At 41.7% G+C, this 18,568-nt stretch overlaps 1 protein-coding gene across 3 annotated transcripts in view; it reads right to left on the bottom strand.

The window, feature by feature from the left end:
- The window catches only part of RIPK1 (receptor interacting serine/threonine kinase 1), a 296,218-nt gene that overhangs the window by 105,092 nt on the left and 172,558 nt on the right, over positions 1 to 18,568 (bottom strand). For all 3 annotated transcript variants that reach the window (XM_053714666.1, XM_053714668.1, XM_053714667.1), the window contains exon 8: positions 1,924 to 2,014. In XM_053714666.1, coding sequence (XP_053570641.1) covers positions 1,924 to 2,014 — 91 coding nt within the window. The remainder of the gene's footprint in view (positions 1 to 1,923; positions 2,015 to 18,568) is intronic.

Raw genomic sequence — 18,568 nt, 5'->3', positions numbered from 1 at the left:
TGTAGTGTAGTGTTAGGTGTTATTGTAACTTAGGTTAGATTTTATTTTACAGGTACTTTTGTATTTATTGTAGCTAGGTAGTTATTAAATAGTTAATAACTATTTAATAACTATTCCATCTAGTTAAAATAAATACAAACTTGCCTGTAAAATAAAAATAAACCCTAAGATAGCTACAATGTAACTATTAGTTATATTGTAGCTAGCTTAGGGTTTATTTTATAGGTATAGTATTTAGTTTTAAATAGGAATAATTTAGTTAATGATAGGAATATTTATTTAGATTTATTGTAATTATATTTAAGTTAGGGGGTGTTAGGGTTAGACTTAGGTTTAGGGGTTAATAACTTTAATATAGTGGCGGCGACGTTGGGGGTGGCAGATTAGGGGTTAATAAATAGTATGTAGGTGTCGGCGATGTTGGGGGCAGCAGATTAGGGGTTAATACATATAATGTAGGTGGTGGCGGTGTCCGGAGAGGCAGATTAGGGATTAATACGCATAACTGGTGAGATTTATTCTGATACTCTAAGAAAGTATTTTACACTATTTTGAGTATTGTTTTTTCTTTTTTTCCCACAGGTTTTTATTGCATTATATTGCATTATAATGGGCATTATATGACACTTTTTCACAGTTTTACATTTTTTCATTTATTAAGTTTGAATTTTTATTATACACAGTTTTGGACTTTTTGGGATTTTTTGTGTTTTCATTTTGGAAGTAACCAAACAGGATTGTCTTTACAGCACTGTGGACACTTATTCACCCAGGATAGACAATCACATATTCTTTTTTGGACACATTCACTGGATTATCTCACATTTGGACACTTACTATAATCGAATTTTATTGTATTTTATTATATTGACATTGTTATATTAACCTCGTTCTTATTGTATCAAACTTGCTGTATCAATCTACCATTCGTCATTCATCCAGTCCTCAATTTAAAGTATTGTATTTTTTAGAACTGAAGTACTTTTAGAACTGTTTTATATTTTGTGTACACATGGATCCATGTTTTTAAGTAAATACTATGTATTAAAGTGCATTAATTTGTTTGTTAGATTATACATTAAATTTATTTTATACCAGTAGTTCACTATTCTTATCACCTCTGCCCTTGGCGCTCACTCCATACTCCATTCTTCTTTTTTTTCTAAGGTTAACTAGGTACCTTTCCTGGAGAGAGCTGTAGGTGTATATACTAGCGCCATACCTACGCACTTTTTTATTAATACATATAATGTAGGTGTCGGCGGTGTCGGCGATGTCGGGGGTGGCAGATTAGGGGTTAATAAATATAATGTAGGTGTCGGCGATGTTGGGGGCAGCAGATTAGGGGTTCATAAATATAATGCAGGTGGCGGCGGTGTCCGGAGCGGCAGATTAGGGGTTAATAATTTTATTATAGTGTTTGCGATGCGGGAGGGCCTCGGTTTAGGGGTTAATAGGTAGTTTATGGGTGTTAGTGTACTTCTTAGCACTTTAGTTACAAGTTTTATGTTATGGCGTTGTACCATAAAACTCATAACTACTGACTTTTAAATGCGTTAGGACTCTTGACAGGGTAGGGTGTACCGCTCACTTTTTGGCCTCCCAGGACAGACTTGTAATATCAGCGCTATGGAAGTCCCATAGAAAAAAGACATTACAAAGTTTACGTAAGTCGTTTTGCGGTAAGGCCAAAGAAGTGTGCGGTTACCCTAAACCTTCAAGACTCGTAATACCAGCGTTAGGGAAAAAGCAGCGTTAGGACCTCTTAACGCTGCTATTTTACCCTAACGCACAACTCGTAATCTAGCCGTAAATCTTTTTTATGCTTGTTTGACACTATTTTAATATTGTACTTTATATGAAACAAACTACTAGACCAACAATATTTCAATCAAATTCTGAGAAGGCAGTGACATCAGTTACCTTTTGTCGCTATGCTTGGAGGTTCTGCATCACAGTCGAGCTGCAAGGATGCCATACGTTCAATAAATCCCTGGGGCTTTGGAAATTCAATCTGTCAATTTACAAAAAATATATTGTACTTTAATGGCTAAACAGTATAAAATTCCACATATGGGGTAGATTTATTAATGGTCGAGGGGACATGATTTGCTGTAGCGAATCATGTCCGCTCGACCTTGCTAAATGGGTCTTCTATTATATCGACCCGTTAGTATCATGCCATTGAATTCACACAACTTTGAACATGCATCAAAGTTCAAGCAATTTATATGTTACTAAAATATATTTTTTGTGTGTGAAATTGCACATATGTAGTAAGAGAACATCAAATGTGACCAAAACAAAACAAAAAAAGGTTTTCCTATTTCAGCATCAGTATAAAAAGGTTAATTAATTTAGCTTATTCATAAAGTAGAAACATTATATCCTGGCCTGTTTGCACCAATCTAGGCCTATTGTTGGGCATCAAGGAATAGTTTCTTTCTGTACTACATATGTTTGTTTGGTTTAGTGGAATTTAAAGGGACAGGAAACCCCAAAATTGTCTTCCATGATTTAGATAGAACATACAGTTTCAAACAACTTTTCCATTTACTTCTATTGTGAAATTTGCTTCATTATCTTGTTATCCATTACTGAAAGAACAGCATTGCACTACTGACAGCTAGCTGAACACATCTAGTTAGCCAATCACAAGAGACAAATGTGTGCAGGCACCAATAAGCAGCAGCTCCCACTGGTGTAGGATATGTGCATATTCATTTTCAACAAGAGATACTAAGAGAACAAAGCACATTTAAAAATAGAAGTGAATTTAAAAGTGTCTTAAAATTACATGATCTATCCGAATCATGCAAGTTTCATTTTGACTTTCTTATTCCTTTAATGCTCACACAACAGTAACCATGAAAAATTAATGTGAAAATGAACCAACAATAATCTGTATCACTCTCTTGAATTTCTCAATCGTTTCATGTTTCGGATGCTAGTCAGTGTTTGCAGCTTGTGCACAGTATCTAGCACAAGCAAGAAAGATATTGCAATATTGTATACAACAGCCATACAGCTATGCAAATCAAAAGCTGGAGCTGAAAAACAAATCATGTTGCATTCAAAGAAGGATGAATTTTGTGGTTACATAAAAAATAACATAATACACACAGTATATATATATATTTATACACATATACATTCATATATACATACACACACACATATATTTACATGCACATATATACAGGTATATATATATATATATATATATATATATATATATATATATATATATATATACATATATATATACATATAAACACAGTATATATATATAAATAAATATATATATATATATATATATACACACACACACACACACATATATATATATATATATATATATATAGTCGTATGCAAAAGTTTAGGCACCCCTGACAATTTCCATGATTTTCATTTATAAATAATTGGGTGTTTGGATGAGCAATTTCAATTTGATCTATCAAATAACTGAAGGACACAGCAGTAATATTTCAGTAGTGAAATGAGGTTTATTGGATTAACAGAAAATGTGCAATATGCATCAAAACGTAATTAGACAGGTGCATAAATTTGGGCACCCTTGTCATTTTGTTGATTTGAATACCTGTAACTACCTAGCACTGATTAATTGGAACAAACAATTGGTTTGGTGAGTCCATTAAGCCTTGAACTTCATAGACAGGTGCATCCAATCATGAGAAAAGGTATTTAAGGTGGTCAATTGCAAGTTGTTGTTCTCTTTGACTCTCCTCTGAAGAGTGGCAACATGGGGGCCTCAAAACAACTCTCAAATGACCTGAAAACAAAGATTGTTCAACATTATGGTTTAGGGGAAGGCTACAAAAAGCTATTGCAGATATTTAAGCTGTCAGTGTCCACTGTGAGGAACATAGTGAGGAAATGGAAGACCACAGGCACAGTTCTTGTTAAGGTCAGAAGTAAAATATTGGAGAGGCAAAGGATGGTGAGAACGGTCAAAAACAGCCCACAGACCACCTCCAAAGATCTACAACATCATATTGCTGCAGATGGTGTCACTGTGCATCATTCAACAATTCAGTGTATGGGAGAGCGATGCAGAAGAAGCCTTTTCTACACACACGCCACAAACAGAATCGCTTGAGGTATGCAAACGCACATTTGGACAAGCCAGCTTCATTTTGGAAGAAGGTGCTGTGGACTGATGAAACAAAGATTGAGTTATTTGGTCATAACAAGAGGCGTTATGCATGGTGGCAAAAGAACACAGCCTTCCAAGACAAACACTTGCTAGCCACAGTAAAATTTGGTGGATGTTCCATCATGCTGTGGGGCTGTGGGGCCAGTGCCGGTACTGGGAATCTTGTTAAAGTTAAGGGTCGCATGGATTCCACTCAATATCAGCAGATACTTGAGAATAATGTTGAGGAATCAGTCACAAAGTTAAAGTTACGCCGGAGCTGGATATTTCAACAAGACAACGACCCAAAACTCTGCTCAAAATCTACTCTGGTATTTATGCAGAGGAACAAGTACAATGTTCTGGAATGGCCATCCCAGTCCCCAGACCTGAATATCATTGAAAATCTGTGGGGTGATTTGAAGCGGGCTGTCCATGCTCGGCAACCATCAAACCTAACTGAACTGGAGATGTTTTGCAAGGAGGAATGGTCCAAAATACCTTCATCCAGACACTCATTACAGGTTATAGGAAGTGTCTAGAGGCTGTTATTTCTGCTAAAGGAGGCTCTACTAAATATTATTGCAATATTTCTGTTGGGGTGCCTAAATTTATGCATCTGTCTAATTTCATTTTGATGCATATTGCACATTTTCTGTTAAACCAATAAACCTCAATTCACTACTGAAATATTATTGTGACCTTCAGTTATTTGATAGATCAAAATGAAATTGCTGATCCAAACACCCAATTATTTATAAATGAAAATCATGGAAATGGTCATGGGTGCCTAAACTTTTGCATACAACTGTATATATATATATATATATAAATGCATATATACACACACACTTTAATAGAGTAATCAAACATTTTCTTTCAAGTACATGAAAAAAAATGTATGCTTACCTGATAAATGTATTTATTTCCAGACATGGACAGACCACAATTTCATTCCAATTACTAGTGGGATATTCAACTCCTGGCCAGTAGGAGGAGGCAAAGAGCACCCCAGCAGAGCTATTAAGTGTCACTTCCCTTACCCATAACCTCCAGTCATTCGGCCGAAGAGAAATGGATAAAGAAGGTAACACAAGGTGCCTAAAGTTTGAACAAAAAAACTGCCGTCTTAAATTTAAATAAGGGCGGGTCATGGACTCTCTCGAAATAAATACATTTGTCAAGTAAGCATAAATTTAGTTTTCTTTCCTATGGCATGGAGAGTCCACAATTTCATTCCAATTAGTAGTGGGAACCAATACCAAAGCTAGAGGACATGAAAGGGAGGGAGAACAAGGTGGACCTAAACAGAAGGCACCACCGCTTGAAGAAGGTATGCAAAGAGGACCATGTGGCCGCCTTGCAAATTTTTTCCACAGAGGCTTCATTTTTGAAATCCCAGGAAGAGGAGACAGCCCTAGTGGATTGAGACGTAATTCTCTCAGGAGGCTGTTGACCAGCTGTCTCGTAAGCTAACTTGATAACACTTCACAACCAGATAGAAAGAGTAGCAGAAGTGGCCTTCTGATCTTTACGCCTCCAGAAAAAACAACGAACAAGGCAGAAGATTGCCTAAAATCTTAAGTTGCTTGAAGGTAAAATTTTAGAACATGCACAACATCCAGGTTATGCAAAAGACGTTCCTTCTGGGAAAAAGGATTGAGACAAAAAGAAAGAACAATTTCCTGATTAATATTGCGATGAGACACTTCCTTAGGAAGAAATCCGAGCTTAGAACAAAGGACCGCATTATCCGCATGAAAAACTTAAATTATGCTTACCTGATAATTTTCTTTTCTTCAGATGGAAAGAGTCCACAGCTGCATTCATTACTTTTGGGAATTCAGAACCTGGCCACCAGGAGGAGGCAAAGACACCCCAGCCAAAGGCTTAAATACTCATCCCAATTCCCTCATCCCCCAGTCATTCTGCCGAGGAACAAGGAATAGTAGAAGAAATATCAAGGTGAAAAGGTGCCAGAAGAACAAAAATTACGGCCGCCACACATAAAAACACGGGCGGGGAGCTGTGGACTCTTTCCATCTGAAGAAAAGAAAATTATCAGGTAAGCATAATTTAAGTTTTTCTTCATAAATGGAAAGAGTCCACAGCTGCATTCATTCCTTTTGGGAAAACAATACCCAAGCTATAGAGGACACTGAATGCAAAAAACGGGAGGGTACAAGAGGTGGCCCATTCTGAGGGCACCAGGCCTGAAAACCCCTACCCAACAAAATCCGAAGCCAAGAACAACTTTGAAACAAAGGAAAAGGCCCAGGACACTGACCCGCAGATAGTCCACAAGCCTTGCTAGAGACCGCAGGAACTAGACTCGACGGAGTCAACAGCTTCCAAGAGACACCGTCGCTAAGTTAGTCTCCAAACAACACACCGCTTACTAAAGAAAGGGAACAAACTACTGTATTCTTCCACAAAGAAGAAAAGACACGGAGAAAACAAGATTGTACTTGTAAAGCGCGGCTAATCCCCCTTTAGGGACTCAAGGTGCTGCTCATTTTATCAACCTCAAAAGGAAGAAAGGCTGAGTAGACCTCACCGGGATCGAACTTACAACCCATGGTTTGCTACAGTGCAGAGTAGCCACAGTGCATTAGTATGCCGAGCTAGCTGTCCAGCTAGCATAAGGAACTCCAGAAAAAAATCCTAAAAAGGGCACAAACACAGAGCAAAAAAACCTGAGAAACCGGGTCAGGCTAACAGAGACCCAACCAGTCTCATAGAAACAAGGGGAGGCAACGCCCAGACCCCAGAAATACAGAAACCACGGGATAAGGCCGGGAGTCTGAAACAGAGAGAGGATCTTCCCCTAACACAGTGCAACCGCACTCTAGAAAGCAACTGAAGACAAAGGTCCCTAAATCGCAAAAAGGTAGCTCAGAATACCGAAATATTCAGAAACGAAACCTCGTGAAAGGAGAAACCTCAAGAGGCTTACCGTACCTTGAATGCTCCGAGGACAAAATAGCAGAGCAACAGATCTCATATCCTGCTCCACCCCAGACCAGCCCAAGCGACAGACATGTCCAATAGACAGCGGGGACAGAAAGACCCCAACCACAAGCCCTCAGGGAATGGAAAGAAAAAGGGGGAATCACCCTCCCCAACAGAGCTTGGGTGCCAATCCATTCCGCTCCTCCAAAATAAGGCACTCCCAAGGAGAACCCCCTAGGACCTGGAACAGAGAAAAGTGTAATAGATCCGTAGGAAGACCTGTCACAACTCTCTTATACAGTCTCTATGTAGAGAGATCAATTTCCAACAGGTGGAACGGAGCCCACAGAGCAGCAGATGTTGCCCCTTACAGAAATAAGCCACCTGATTCAACCTCCTACCCACAGGGCAGGACAATGACCCTCCAGAGAGAGGAAACCCCAGCTCATAAGGAAGACACACTATCCCCTCAAAAGGGAAGGGCACAGATAAGAACAGCGTACATGTCACAAGACATAAAGCCATAATATGATCAAAACATGGACCGAATAAAAAAATCATCCAGACACCACTGTTGACCCAACAGAGAAAAAACTCCCATGAAAAGGAGCACACTCCGACCGAAGGACAAGTCAGGCCTTAAAGTTTATAACCAGTTCCCGAAGGTGGATGTGAACTCTGGCCTTCTTGCTTGCAAGCCCAATGAGCTAGCCTCTATGTCGCAACATAGGGTCCCTGAAAAAAATGGGTCGTCCCGAACCAGTCCACAGGATCATAAGTCACCAGACATCCAAGAAGGATCCAAGACAAGAACCCTGGACCCAGAATCATCCTAGAACAAATGACACCCTCAGGGAACACAAGAAACCCCATATGAAGCAATCAGACCTCAGAGGGGATGAGAACCGGGAAACCCGGAGAACCGGTACAGGACTCACTCGTAATTCCCATCCCAAAGGGAAGAGAACACCCTTAACCGGAGGTTACAAGGTGCTAGGCCGCGACAAAGTCAGGCAATTCCTCTAGAGCCCAAAGGCCCCAAGGGCAGCACTAAGGGAAATGAGAACGAGAACAGAGTCACCCAAAAGAGAGTAGAAAGAAAGGCTAGTCTCCATAATCCTTTCAGATTAACGTTCCAGAGGACCATACCCAAGATAGAAGAATGCAAAGCATCCCGAACCCAGGTCTCATATCCTGCTCCACACCGGACCAGCCCAAGCGACAGACATGTCCAATAGACAGAGTCAACAGAAATATCCCAACCACAAGCCCTCAGGGAATGGAAAGAAAAAGGGGGACTCACCCTCCCCAACAGAGCTCGGGTGCCAACCCATTCTGCTCCTCCAAAATAAGGCACTCCCAAGGAGAACCCCCTAGGACCTGGTACAGAGAAAAGTGCAATAGATCGGTAGGAAGACCTGTCACAACTCTCTTATACAGTCTCTACGTAGAGAGATCAATTTCCAACAGGTGGAACGGAGCCCACAGAGCAGCAGATGTTGCCCCTTACAGAAATAAGTCACCTGATCCAACCTCCTACCCACAGGGCAGGACAATGACCCTTCAGAGAGAGGAAACCCCAGCTCATAAGGAAGACACACTATCCCCTCAAAAGGGAAGGGCACAGATAAAAACAGCATACATGTCACAAGACATGAAGCCATAGTATGATCAAAACACGGCCCTAATAAAAAAATCATCCAGACACCACTGTTGACCCAACAGAGAAAAAACTCCCCATGAAAAGGAGCACACTCCATCCGAAAAATCATCCCCTAAGCAAAAAGCTTGGAAAAAGAGACAACACCTCCTATCGCCCCTGATATGGAGACGACTAACTCCCGAAGGAAGACAGAGCCTCACGGCCTTCACTTTCTAATTAAGCAGCCAAAACCGCCAGAAAAACCGGACGAAATCCAGAAAGTCTCGACCCAAAGGAAGAGAACCTCTAAAAGGAACAAGTCCTAAAAGGACACTTCCAAAGAGACCATGAAAGGCAAAACCGTATAAACGCCAGTATGAAGGACCTAAATCCTCCAAGCCTCCAACCCACAACGGGAAGGAACACTCTAGTTCCCAGAAAAATCGGAAATGACTGAGCATGTCGCCACGGATCTCCACAGAGTCCTGGCCCACTAGATTGAAAGGCGAATGAGGACTGAACCAATCCCCCATGCCCCTAAGCAACCACAGACCCTCAAGTCCTCTCAGGATGCTAGTTGAAGCTTGTAAAATAAAACAAGAAAACAACACAAATCCCATTGTGATTACTAGGCTCCCTCACCGGACCAACCAGACATAAAAAGGCGCCACGTGTCTGAACTAGGCCTCAAAGACAGAAGGATTTGTACCAAGTAAGGACCAGCCTGAAACGGGTAGCACTGTCAAGGCCACATAGAGTCTCCCCTGAGATGGAGGGATAAGGAACAGTCAGACAGACTTTTGTAAACAGTGGGACCACAAAGTCGCGAGTATCAATTCCAGAGAAGAAAGTTCCCGAAGGAAACATCACACCACAACATGAGCTTTAGACCAAATAAAAATCATCCTCACTGGATGAAAATAAAAGATAAGGCAACCCGTAGGTCATCTCCCAGGAAGAACGGACAGACCCGCAGGACCAGCCCAACAGGGGTCCGAGACTTCCAAGCTCAGAACTGGAAAAGGATACACAAATAACAAAGACGATAAGGAGATTACTTCATCCCCTTCTGTCTATACATGCAAGCCAGTCGAAGATTAAGACTGACAATCCCCAGACCCATTAAGAGTGGGATCCTCCAGCAATGCCAAAAACATGCCTTAATAGAACACGAAGGTGCGCCAGTCTATAACGAAAGGTGCAACATACCTCCGCCGGGACAAAAGAAAACACCGGCCCCGAAGGTTGACCCCCTGAGGCCTCAGGGGCAGTCGCTTCCCGGAGGGCTGAACTGGACCAGGCGATCCCCCGCCTGGCGAGCCCCGGATAACGGAACACGGACAATATTGTAAGCACACTCCCGGGAGGTGCAGATGCGCCAGCTTCAAAGATATGGCCATGCGGAACCATGTCGTAACCTTTGGTGGAAACAGGCCACACCCCGCAGAAGGATAAGTAGCATTTGGGTTACCTGCATGCATAGTAAGAGTTGGTGGTAGGGAACTCGCTTTGTGGGAAATAGAATCCCCAGAGGCGGATGGCTCAGTCGGCACCTGATTCCCCGATCCTGAGGAACAGAGCACTCTAAAACGGCATTCGGAACATAAATGATGGCATGCATCACCCGGGCCAAATCGTATTCTTTGCAAGAAGTAAAGTCTGAATCAGATATCTGTCTCCAAAAAATCTGAATCCTCCATAACTGGGACACTGAATAAAAAATGGACTAATAAGAAAAATCTAAACGGCACCTTACGCCACACGGTCAGGAATCCGGAAATGGAGTCACAAGGTAAACCGTGCAGTCCATGCAACAGCGCGCCCGACCGTAAAGGCCACGTCACTAAACATAGGCCGTTACGTTCCAAAATAGCCATGAGCCGAAGCAACACTACACAGTAGCAGACAGAATCACATAACAAACTTGATTATAAACCCCCCTGTTTAATAACCCCCCTCAGGAGATATTATCCCTTAATGCCTAGATACAAAAAGGAGCCTCACTGAGACCCTATGTTAGTTATCCTCGAAAGGTTGTAGCCCCTCTCGGAGAAACAGTTGTAATTACAATACATCCATGATGAAAGTAAAATGAAACAATCTTACCGGAATCTACGCCATGGAACAGGAACACGGCCCTTCAAGTGTGACAGATAGTAGCATCGCTTCTGCCATGGACTTGAGAGAAAAAAGCAGGCAGCGAAACTCAACGCTGATTGCTTGTGGAGCTGTTAATATGAGTCGGGATGGTTTCGCAGAAAGACTCTCCCTGCATCTCCGGACTCTAACTTTCACCCATGCTCTCACTGAAAGGCTGACAGGACTACTTAAAACTCCAGTCCCGGGGCGGAGCCTAGCCACGGAGCCGAATGGCAGTGTGAATTCAGAGCTCTTAGGCCCGGTGACATAGATGGGCTTTATATAGCAAGCAAGGGCAGTAAATTCCTATATCAAGTGGCAGCAAGTGAACAAGAACATGTGAGGACTCAGAATCGGCACCGGAGAAGCGTTTCAAGTGAGCCGCGGTGAGAGGAGCCGTACTATATAAGCGGTGGCCATAGATCATAAAGTTCACCCACGTGGTCTGTAGCGGGGAGTTTGCAGGAGCCGCAATAAGGAAAAGAGCCCTAGCAGCTAGACAGCAGTGAAATACATCGGAATGATGGATCCGGTGGACACCCGCACCTGAACACAGTGAGTAGCTGGCATGAGACTTAGCGTTCCTTTTGGGAGACGGAGCCATACCGGGGCCTGTACATTTTGAAGGGCCATAATCTAGACCCTTCCTCTGAGCTCATCTACACACGGGGCTGTAGTAGATAATACAGGTGACTACAGTACGCTGGAATTTTTTTGGCGGCAGACCCCTACAGCAGAACCCTTAGAGTCCTTGAGCCTAATTAAACACATTTTAGAGGAGAAGCCTTGAGGTGGAGAGAGATCAAACAACTGCACAACTGAAATTTATTATATGCAACATTACCCCTTTGTTTGTCCCAAATATAATTGACTGGACATTTGCTCACAACTCCAGAAACATAGCAAGGGGCAGGAGAGTACATTCACACCAGTTATGCCACAAAAGAAAAACCAAAAGATGGAGAAGGGCATAGTAAATAAAACTATGGGTCAATATTTAAGACTGGTTGAGCAGAGACACGATAGAAGAAAGACAAACAATAACAGATACACCACAGCATAGTGCCGATCATCTGCCTACGGATTATGTTACCAAAGCAGATCTTAGTTTGCTTTCATCAAAAGAAGACATTAAGGTGGCTATGCATGTGGTGAGGGCCTTATATAAAGATTTGCATAAAGATGTGACTTCTATCAAGGGGCGACTTGACACAGTGGAAGAACAGAGTATATCACGTACTTCTGAGTTGAAACAAATTTCTGCAACGGTATCTTCTCAAGAGTCTTCAATAGAAGCCCTAAATGAAAAAATAGAAGATCTTGAAAACCGAAGTCGCCGGAAAAACTTGAGGGTCCGGGGAGTCCCAGAATCGGTGAACCCAACGGCTATTGCAGGATACCTGCAGGATCTATTTAGAACTATTAAAGGGATACCCTCTGCGCCTGAAATCCCTATTGAGAGAGCACACAGGGCATTAAGGGCTAAGCCTCCGCCTAAGGCCCCTCCTAGAGACATTGTTGTGAAGCTGCTTCACTTTCCTGATAAAGAGGAAATCCTGAGAAACTCCAGAGCAAAACAACCAATCCGGCACACTGGGATTAATATTCAAATATTCAGTGACATTAGCCCTACCACACTGCAAAAGCGCAGATCTCTTTCTTTTCTCACCTCTGTGCTACAGACTCATAAGATTCCCTATAGATGGGGATTCCCAGTGTCTATTATTGCTACTAGGGACAACAAGAATGTGATTTACAGATCTGAGGAAGATCTCCAGCATTTCTGCTCCCAGCGTTCCATAGAAGCTCCTACTCCTACTCGACCTAGTGGAGATATACCACTTCGAACACAAGCAGCCGAGAGGGAATGTTCCAATTTGGATTTACAGAAAACTAGCAGCTCCAGGGACGTTGGAGAATAATGATAAGGGGTGACATATAACATCTTAAGAACTTTAGAGACTGAATATGGTGGAAATACCACTCCACATGGGGCACGCAAGTATCTTTTGATGGTTTTCCATGTACTGACTTATATTCTAGACAGCTAATTAGAATATGAGATATCTATTGCATATAAATGGAGTAACCTCCGTACTTGCTTAAACAACACATCAGTTACTTCCTAGGGGAGTCCAGCTCCATGTGAAAAGTATAAATTTTAGACAAATGTTAATAATACAGTTATAAATGGTTTTGTTCTCACATTAATGTTTGTAATATAGGAACCTTCAGTTAAATTTTTTTAGATTAAATTGGTATGTTGAGCTGTGCCCCTGTTGGGCCCTGGGCCTCTCGAAGATCATTCAGTTAGATAGTCATGTAAATTAGTTCATGTATATATACAGACTTATTCTCAATTATGGTATATATAAAGGGATATCTGAGAACTTGGTAGTATATCTATGCATTTTGGTTAACTAAAAATGTATGATTGAGATGTTTTCATATTTTGGTTATTCTGGGTTGACAGGTTATCACTTAGTTAATGCACTGTCCCTTGTTAAACAATATGACTACTTCTATACAGATAACGGAGACCCATCTCCGTTCTTATTTACCATACAACCCTAGAATTTAGGCAACTCTCATTGCTCATAGCGGCCCTCGCATAAATAGCATACATGGGTGCATCAGTGACGAGCAATACTCAACTGATAATACACTTATCACACACTAATGTACCACTGAATGATTCTCCTGACACATGCAGCCTATTCGCACAAAATTATATGGATACTACTGTAACTGCCTACTCACCCTTGCAGATATTGAAACTCAAGTTCCGGCCCATCTTTGCCACCGGGACACATCCCCATTAGTATACTAAACTTAACAAGTACATTTTAGTAGAGAGATACTTTTACCTTCATTTGTGTCACTCTACACTTAATACATTTGCACCTTGACCTGATTTATAGGTCTAAAACTGTTATCTGTATAGTTTCTTACAGATACTATAATTAATCTTCTCTTCTTTCTCATTTACTTTCTTCCTGCTTCTCTGTTTCTTTCCCCCTCCTAATACTCCTTTCCCTCTTCTTCCACCCCCCCTTTCCCCCCTTTTTTTTTCTCCCCTCTCACACAACTACAGGATGGGCAGAAAGTACCCTCACAAACCAGACCATAGTATATCATTGACGACAATTAATGTACATGGCCTTAACAGTCCAAATAAGAGATCCATTGCACTAAGAGAAATGTCTAAACTACATAGTTCCATAGTCTTCTTGCAGGAGACGCACTTTCAAAAAGGGAGGGAGCCAAGGTGGACACCTGCAAGGTACCCAACCACTTTCTTTGCATCAGTTCCTCACAAAAAAAATGGAGTGGGCATTATGATGCACAGCTCTATAGCTTACCAACTAACATTGCAACAGAAAGATTGAGACGGCAGATATATACTCCTAACAGGTCTTCTATTTGGGAGACCAATTACACTACTCAATATCTACGCACCCAACACCCAACAGCACAAATTTTTCAAAAAGATAGCGAGATTGCTGTTAGACCATGCAAAAGGACCAGTAATGTTGGGAGGTGACTTCAACGTCCCAATGTGCCCCTCCTTAGATACTTCTAACTCTGGGTCTAGCGTTCCCAAAACCACACTGAAAACCATAAAAACTACTCTTGCAGAGCTGAATCTTCATGATGTGTGGAGAACATTACACCCTTCAGGTAGGGATTATACATACTTATCTAACGTGTTCCACAAATACTCCCGTATTGACTATTGGTATACAGACTCTATTAGTCTTCCAATAGTGCACTCCTGCAGGATAAGCACGATATCATGGACAGATCACGCCCCAGTTGTTTGCGATATTGTTTGGCCTGAGGCCCCCTTGACAGACTTAATGTGGAGGCTCGATGACTGTTTACTGCTTGACCCAACAACAGTGTCATCCATCAACACTACATTGACAGAATACTTTTCTCTTAACTCATACACCGACACTTCTCTTCCAATAACCTGGGAGGCACACAAGTGTGTTGTCAGGGGTGAGATAATAAAAATCAAAGCAAAAATAATGAAGGAAAAACTGGCTAAATATGAACAGGCCCACTCATTAATATGTGAGTTAGAAAGCTTACACAAACAAGACCCTTCAAATTCTAAAACCACTCATGACTTGCAGCGGGCTAAGAGCGACTTGAGGACTATTCTAGACATAGAGTCACAAAGACAGGCCTTTAATCTAAGACAAATGTATTACGACCAGGGAAATAAACTGGGAAAGTTACTAGCGAGGGCGACAAAACGCAAAAGACTTAAATCATTAATTCACACCCTCACAGATACTAACGGAGAGACGGCAAGAGATAGTAAAGGAATAGCGAAAATACTTCGGCAATACTACTGTAATCTATACAATCTAGATGAATCTACATCAACACCATACACCCAGGAGCATGCAAACATAAAAGCAGCACTTACTACCTCCTATCTAGAAAACCTTAAATTGGCACAACTTTCGACTGAGGACTCTGAGTCTTTGAATTCCTCCGTTTCCTCAGAGGAAATTACCAAAGCAATAAAGGACCTTCCTTCTGGAAAAAGTCCTGGCCCAGACGGCTTAACTCCTAAGTACTATAAAGTCTTTCACTCTGGTCCCTCATATACAGGCCTTATTCAATGACTTATTTATCACTAAATCACTTCCGTCTTCAATGTTAGAAGCGCATGTCACTGTTCTGCCCAAACCGGGCAAAACACCGGATAATCCATGCAACTTTAGGCCCATTTCTCTCCTAAATACGGACGTGAAAATATTGGCAAAAATATTAGCGTCCAGACTGAACAAATTCCTCCCAGACCTGATCTCCACGGACCAGGCCGGTTTTGTGCCGAGCTGTGAGGCCAGAGATATTACTCTGACAGTGCACCAAATTATCAGTCACGCCAAACATAGATCAATACCATTAGCACTATTTTCGTCGGACGCCGAAAAGGCGTTCGACAGGGTAAATTGGCATTTTCTTAGGAAAGTCATGGAAAAGATGAATTTTGGCCCTCCATTCCTAAATTTGGTTTTCTCCCTTTACTCTCACCCAAACGCAAAAGTCAGACGGCTAGATTTAGAGTTTTGTCGGTAAGGCCCCGCGTACCTAACGCTGGCTTTTTTCTGGCCGCACCATAAAAATAACTCTGGTATTGAGAGTCCACATAAAGGCTGCGTTAGGCTCCAAAAAAAGAGCGTAGAGCATATTTAACGCAACTGCAACTCTCGATACCAGAGTTGCTTACGGACGAGGCCAGCCTCAAAAACGTGCTCGTGCACGATTCCCCCATAGGAAACAATGGGGCTATTTGAGCTGAAAAAAAACCTAACACCTGCAAAAAAGCCGTGTTCAGCTCCTAACGCAGCCCCATTGTTTGCTATGGGGAAACACTTCCTAAGTCTGCACCTAACACTCTAACATGTACCCCGAGTCTAAACACCCCTAACCTTACACTTATTAACCCCTATTCTGCCGCCCCCGCTATCGCTGACCCCTGCATATTATTATTAACCCCTAATCTGCCGCTCCGTAAACCGCCGCTACTTACATTATCCCTATGTACCCCATAATCTGCTGCCCCTAACACCGCCGACACCTATATTATATTTATTAACCCCTAATCTGCCCCCCACAACATCGCCTCCACCTGCCTACACTTATTAACCCCTAATCTGCCGACCGGACCTGAGCGCTACTATAATAAAGTTATTAACCCCTAATCCGCCTCACTAACCCTATAATAAATAGTATTAACCCCTAATCTGCCCTCCCTAACATCGCCGACACCTAACTTCAATTATTAACCCCTAATCTGCCGACTGGAGCTCACCGCTATTCTAATAAATGTATTAACCCCTAAAGCTAAGTCTAACCCTAACACTAACACCCCCCTAAGTTAAATATAATTTACATCTAACGAAATTAATTATCTCTTATTAAATAAATTATTCCTATTTAAAGCTAAATACTTACCTGTAAAATAAACCCTAATATAGCTACAATATAAATTATAATTATATTATAGCTATTTTAGGATTAATATTTATTTTACAGGTAACTTTGTAATTATTTTAACCAGGTACAATAGCTATTAAATAGTTAATAACTATTTAATAGCTAAAATAGTTAAAATAATTACAAATTTACCTGTAAAATAAATCCTAAACTAAGTTACAATTAAACCTAACACTACACTATCAATAAATTAATTAAATAAAATACCTACAATTACCTACAATTAAACCTAACACTACACTATCAATAAATAAATTAAATACAATACCTACAAATAACTACAATGAAATAAACTAACTAAAGTACAACAAATAAAAAAGAACTAAGTTACAAAAAATAAAAAAATATTTACAAACATAAGAAAAATATTACAACAATTTTAAACTAATTACACCTACTCTAAGCCCCCTAATAAAATAACAAAGCCCCCCAAAATAAAAAAATGCCCTACCCTATTCTAAATTACTAAAGTTCAAAGCTCTTTTACCTTACCAGCCCTGAACAGGGCCCTTTGCGGGGCATGCCCCAAGAAGTTCATCTCTTTTGCCTGTAAAAAAAAACATACAATACCCCCCCCAACATTACAACCCACCACCCACATACCCCTAATCTAACCCAAACCCCCCTTAAATAAACCTAACACTAAGCCCCTGAAGATCATCCTACCTTGTCTTCACCATACCAGGTTCACCGATCCGTCCTGGCTCCAAAATCTTCATCCAACCCAAGCGGGGGCTGGCGATCCATCATCCGGCGGCTGAAGAGGTCCAGAAGAGGCTCCAAAGTCTTCATCCTATCCGGGAAGAAGAGTAGATCCGGACCGGCAACCATCATCTTCCAAGCGGCATCTTCTATCTTCATCCGATGAGGACCGGCTCCATCCTGAAGACCTCCACCGCGGACCCATCTTCATCCGGCGACGTCCAACTGAAGAATGACGGTTCCTTTAAGGGACGTCATCCAAGATGGCGTCCCTCGAATTCCGATTGGCTGATAGGATTCTATCAGCCAATCGGAATTAAGGTAGGAATATTCTGATTGGCTGATGGAATCAGCCAATCAGAATCAAGTTCAATCCGATTGGCTGATCCAATCAGCCAATCAGATTGAGCTCGCATTCTATTGGCTGTTCCGATCAGCCAATAGAATGCGAGCTCAATCTGATTGGCTGATTGGATCAGCCAATCGGATTGATCTTGATTCTGATTGGCTGATTCCATCAGCCAATCAGAATATTCCTACCTTAATTCCGATTGGCTGATAGAATCCTATCAGCCAATCGGAATTCGAGGGACGCCATCTTGGATGACGTCCCTTAAAGGAATCGTCATTCTTCAGTTGGACGTCGCCGGATGAAGATGGGTCCGCGGTGGAGGTCTTCAGGATGGAGCCGGTCCTCATCAGATGAAGATAGAAGATGCCGCTTGGAAGATGATGGTTGCCGGTCCGGATCTACTCTTCTTCCCGGATAGGATGAAGACTTTGGAGCCTCTTCTGGACCTCTTCAGCCGCCGGATGATGGATCGCCAGCCCCTGCTTGGGTTGGATGAAGATTTTGGAGCCAGGACTGATCGGTGAACCTGGTATGGTGAAGACAAGGTAGGATGATCTTCAGGGGCTTAGTGTTAGGTTTATTTAAGGGGGGTTTGGGTTAGATT

The sequence above is a fragment of the Bombina bombina genome, chromosome 5, assembly GCF_027579735.1.
Source record: "Bombina bombina isolate aBomBom1 chromosome 5, aBomBom1.pri, whole genome shotgun sequence".
Classification (NCBI taxonomy): Eukaryota; Metazoa; Chordata; class Amphibia; order Anura; family Bombinatoridae; genus Bombina; species Bombina bombina.
This window is presented reverse-complemented; position numbering and strand designations above follow the sequence as displayed.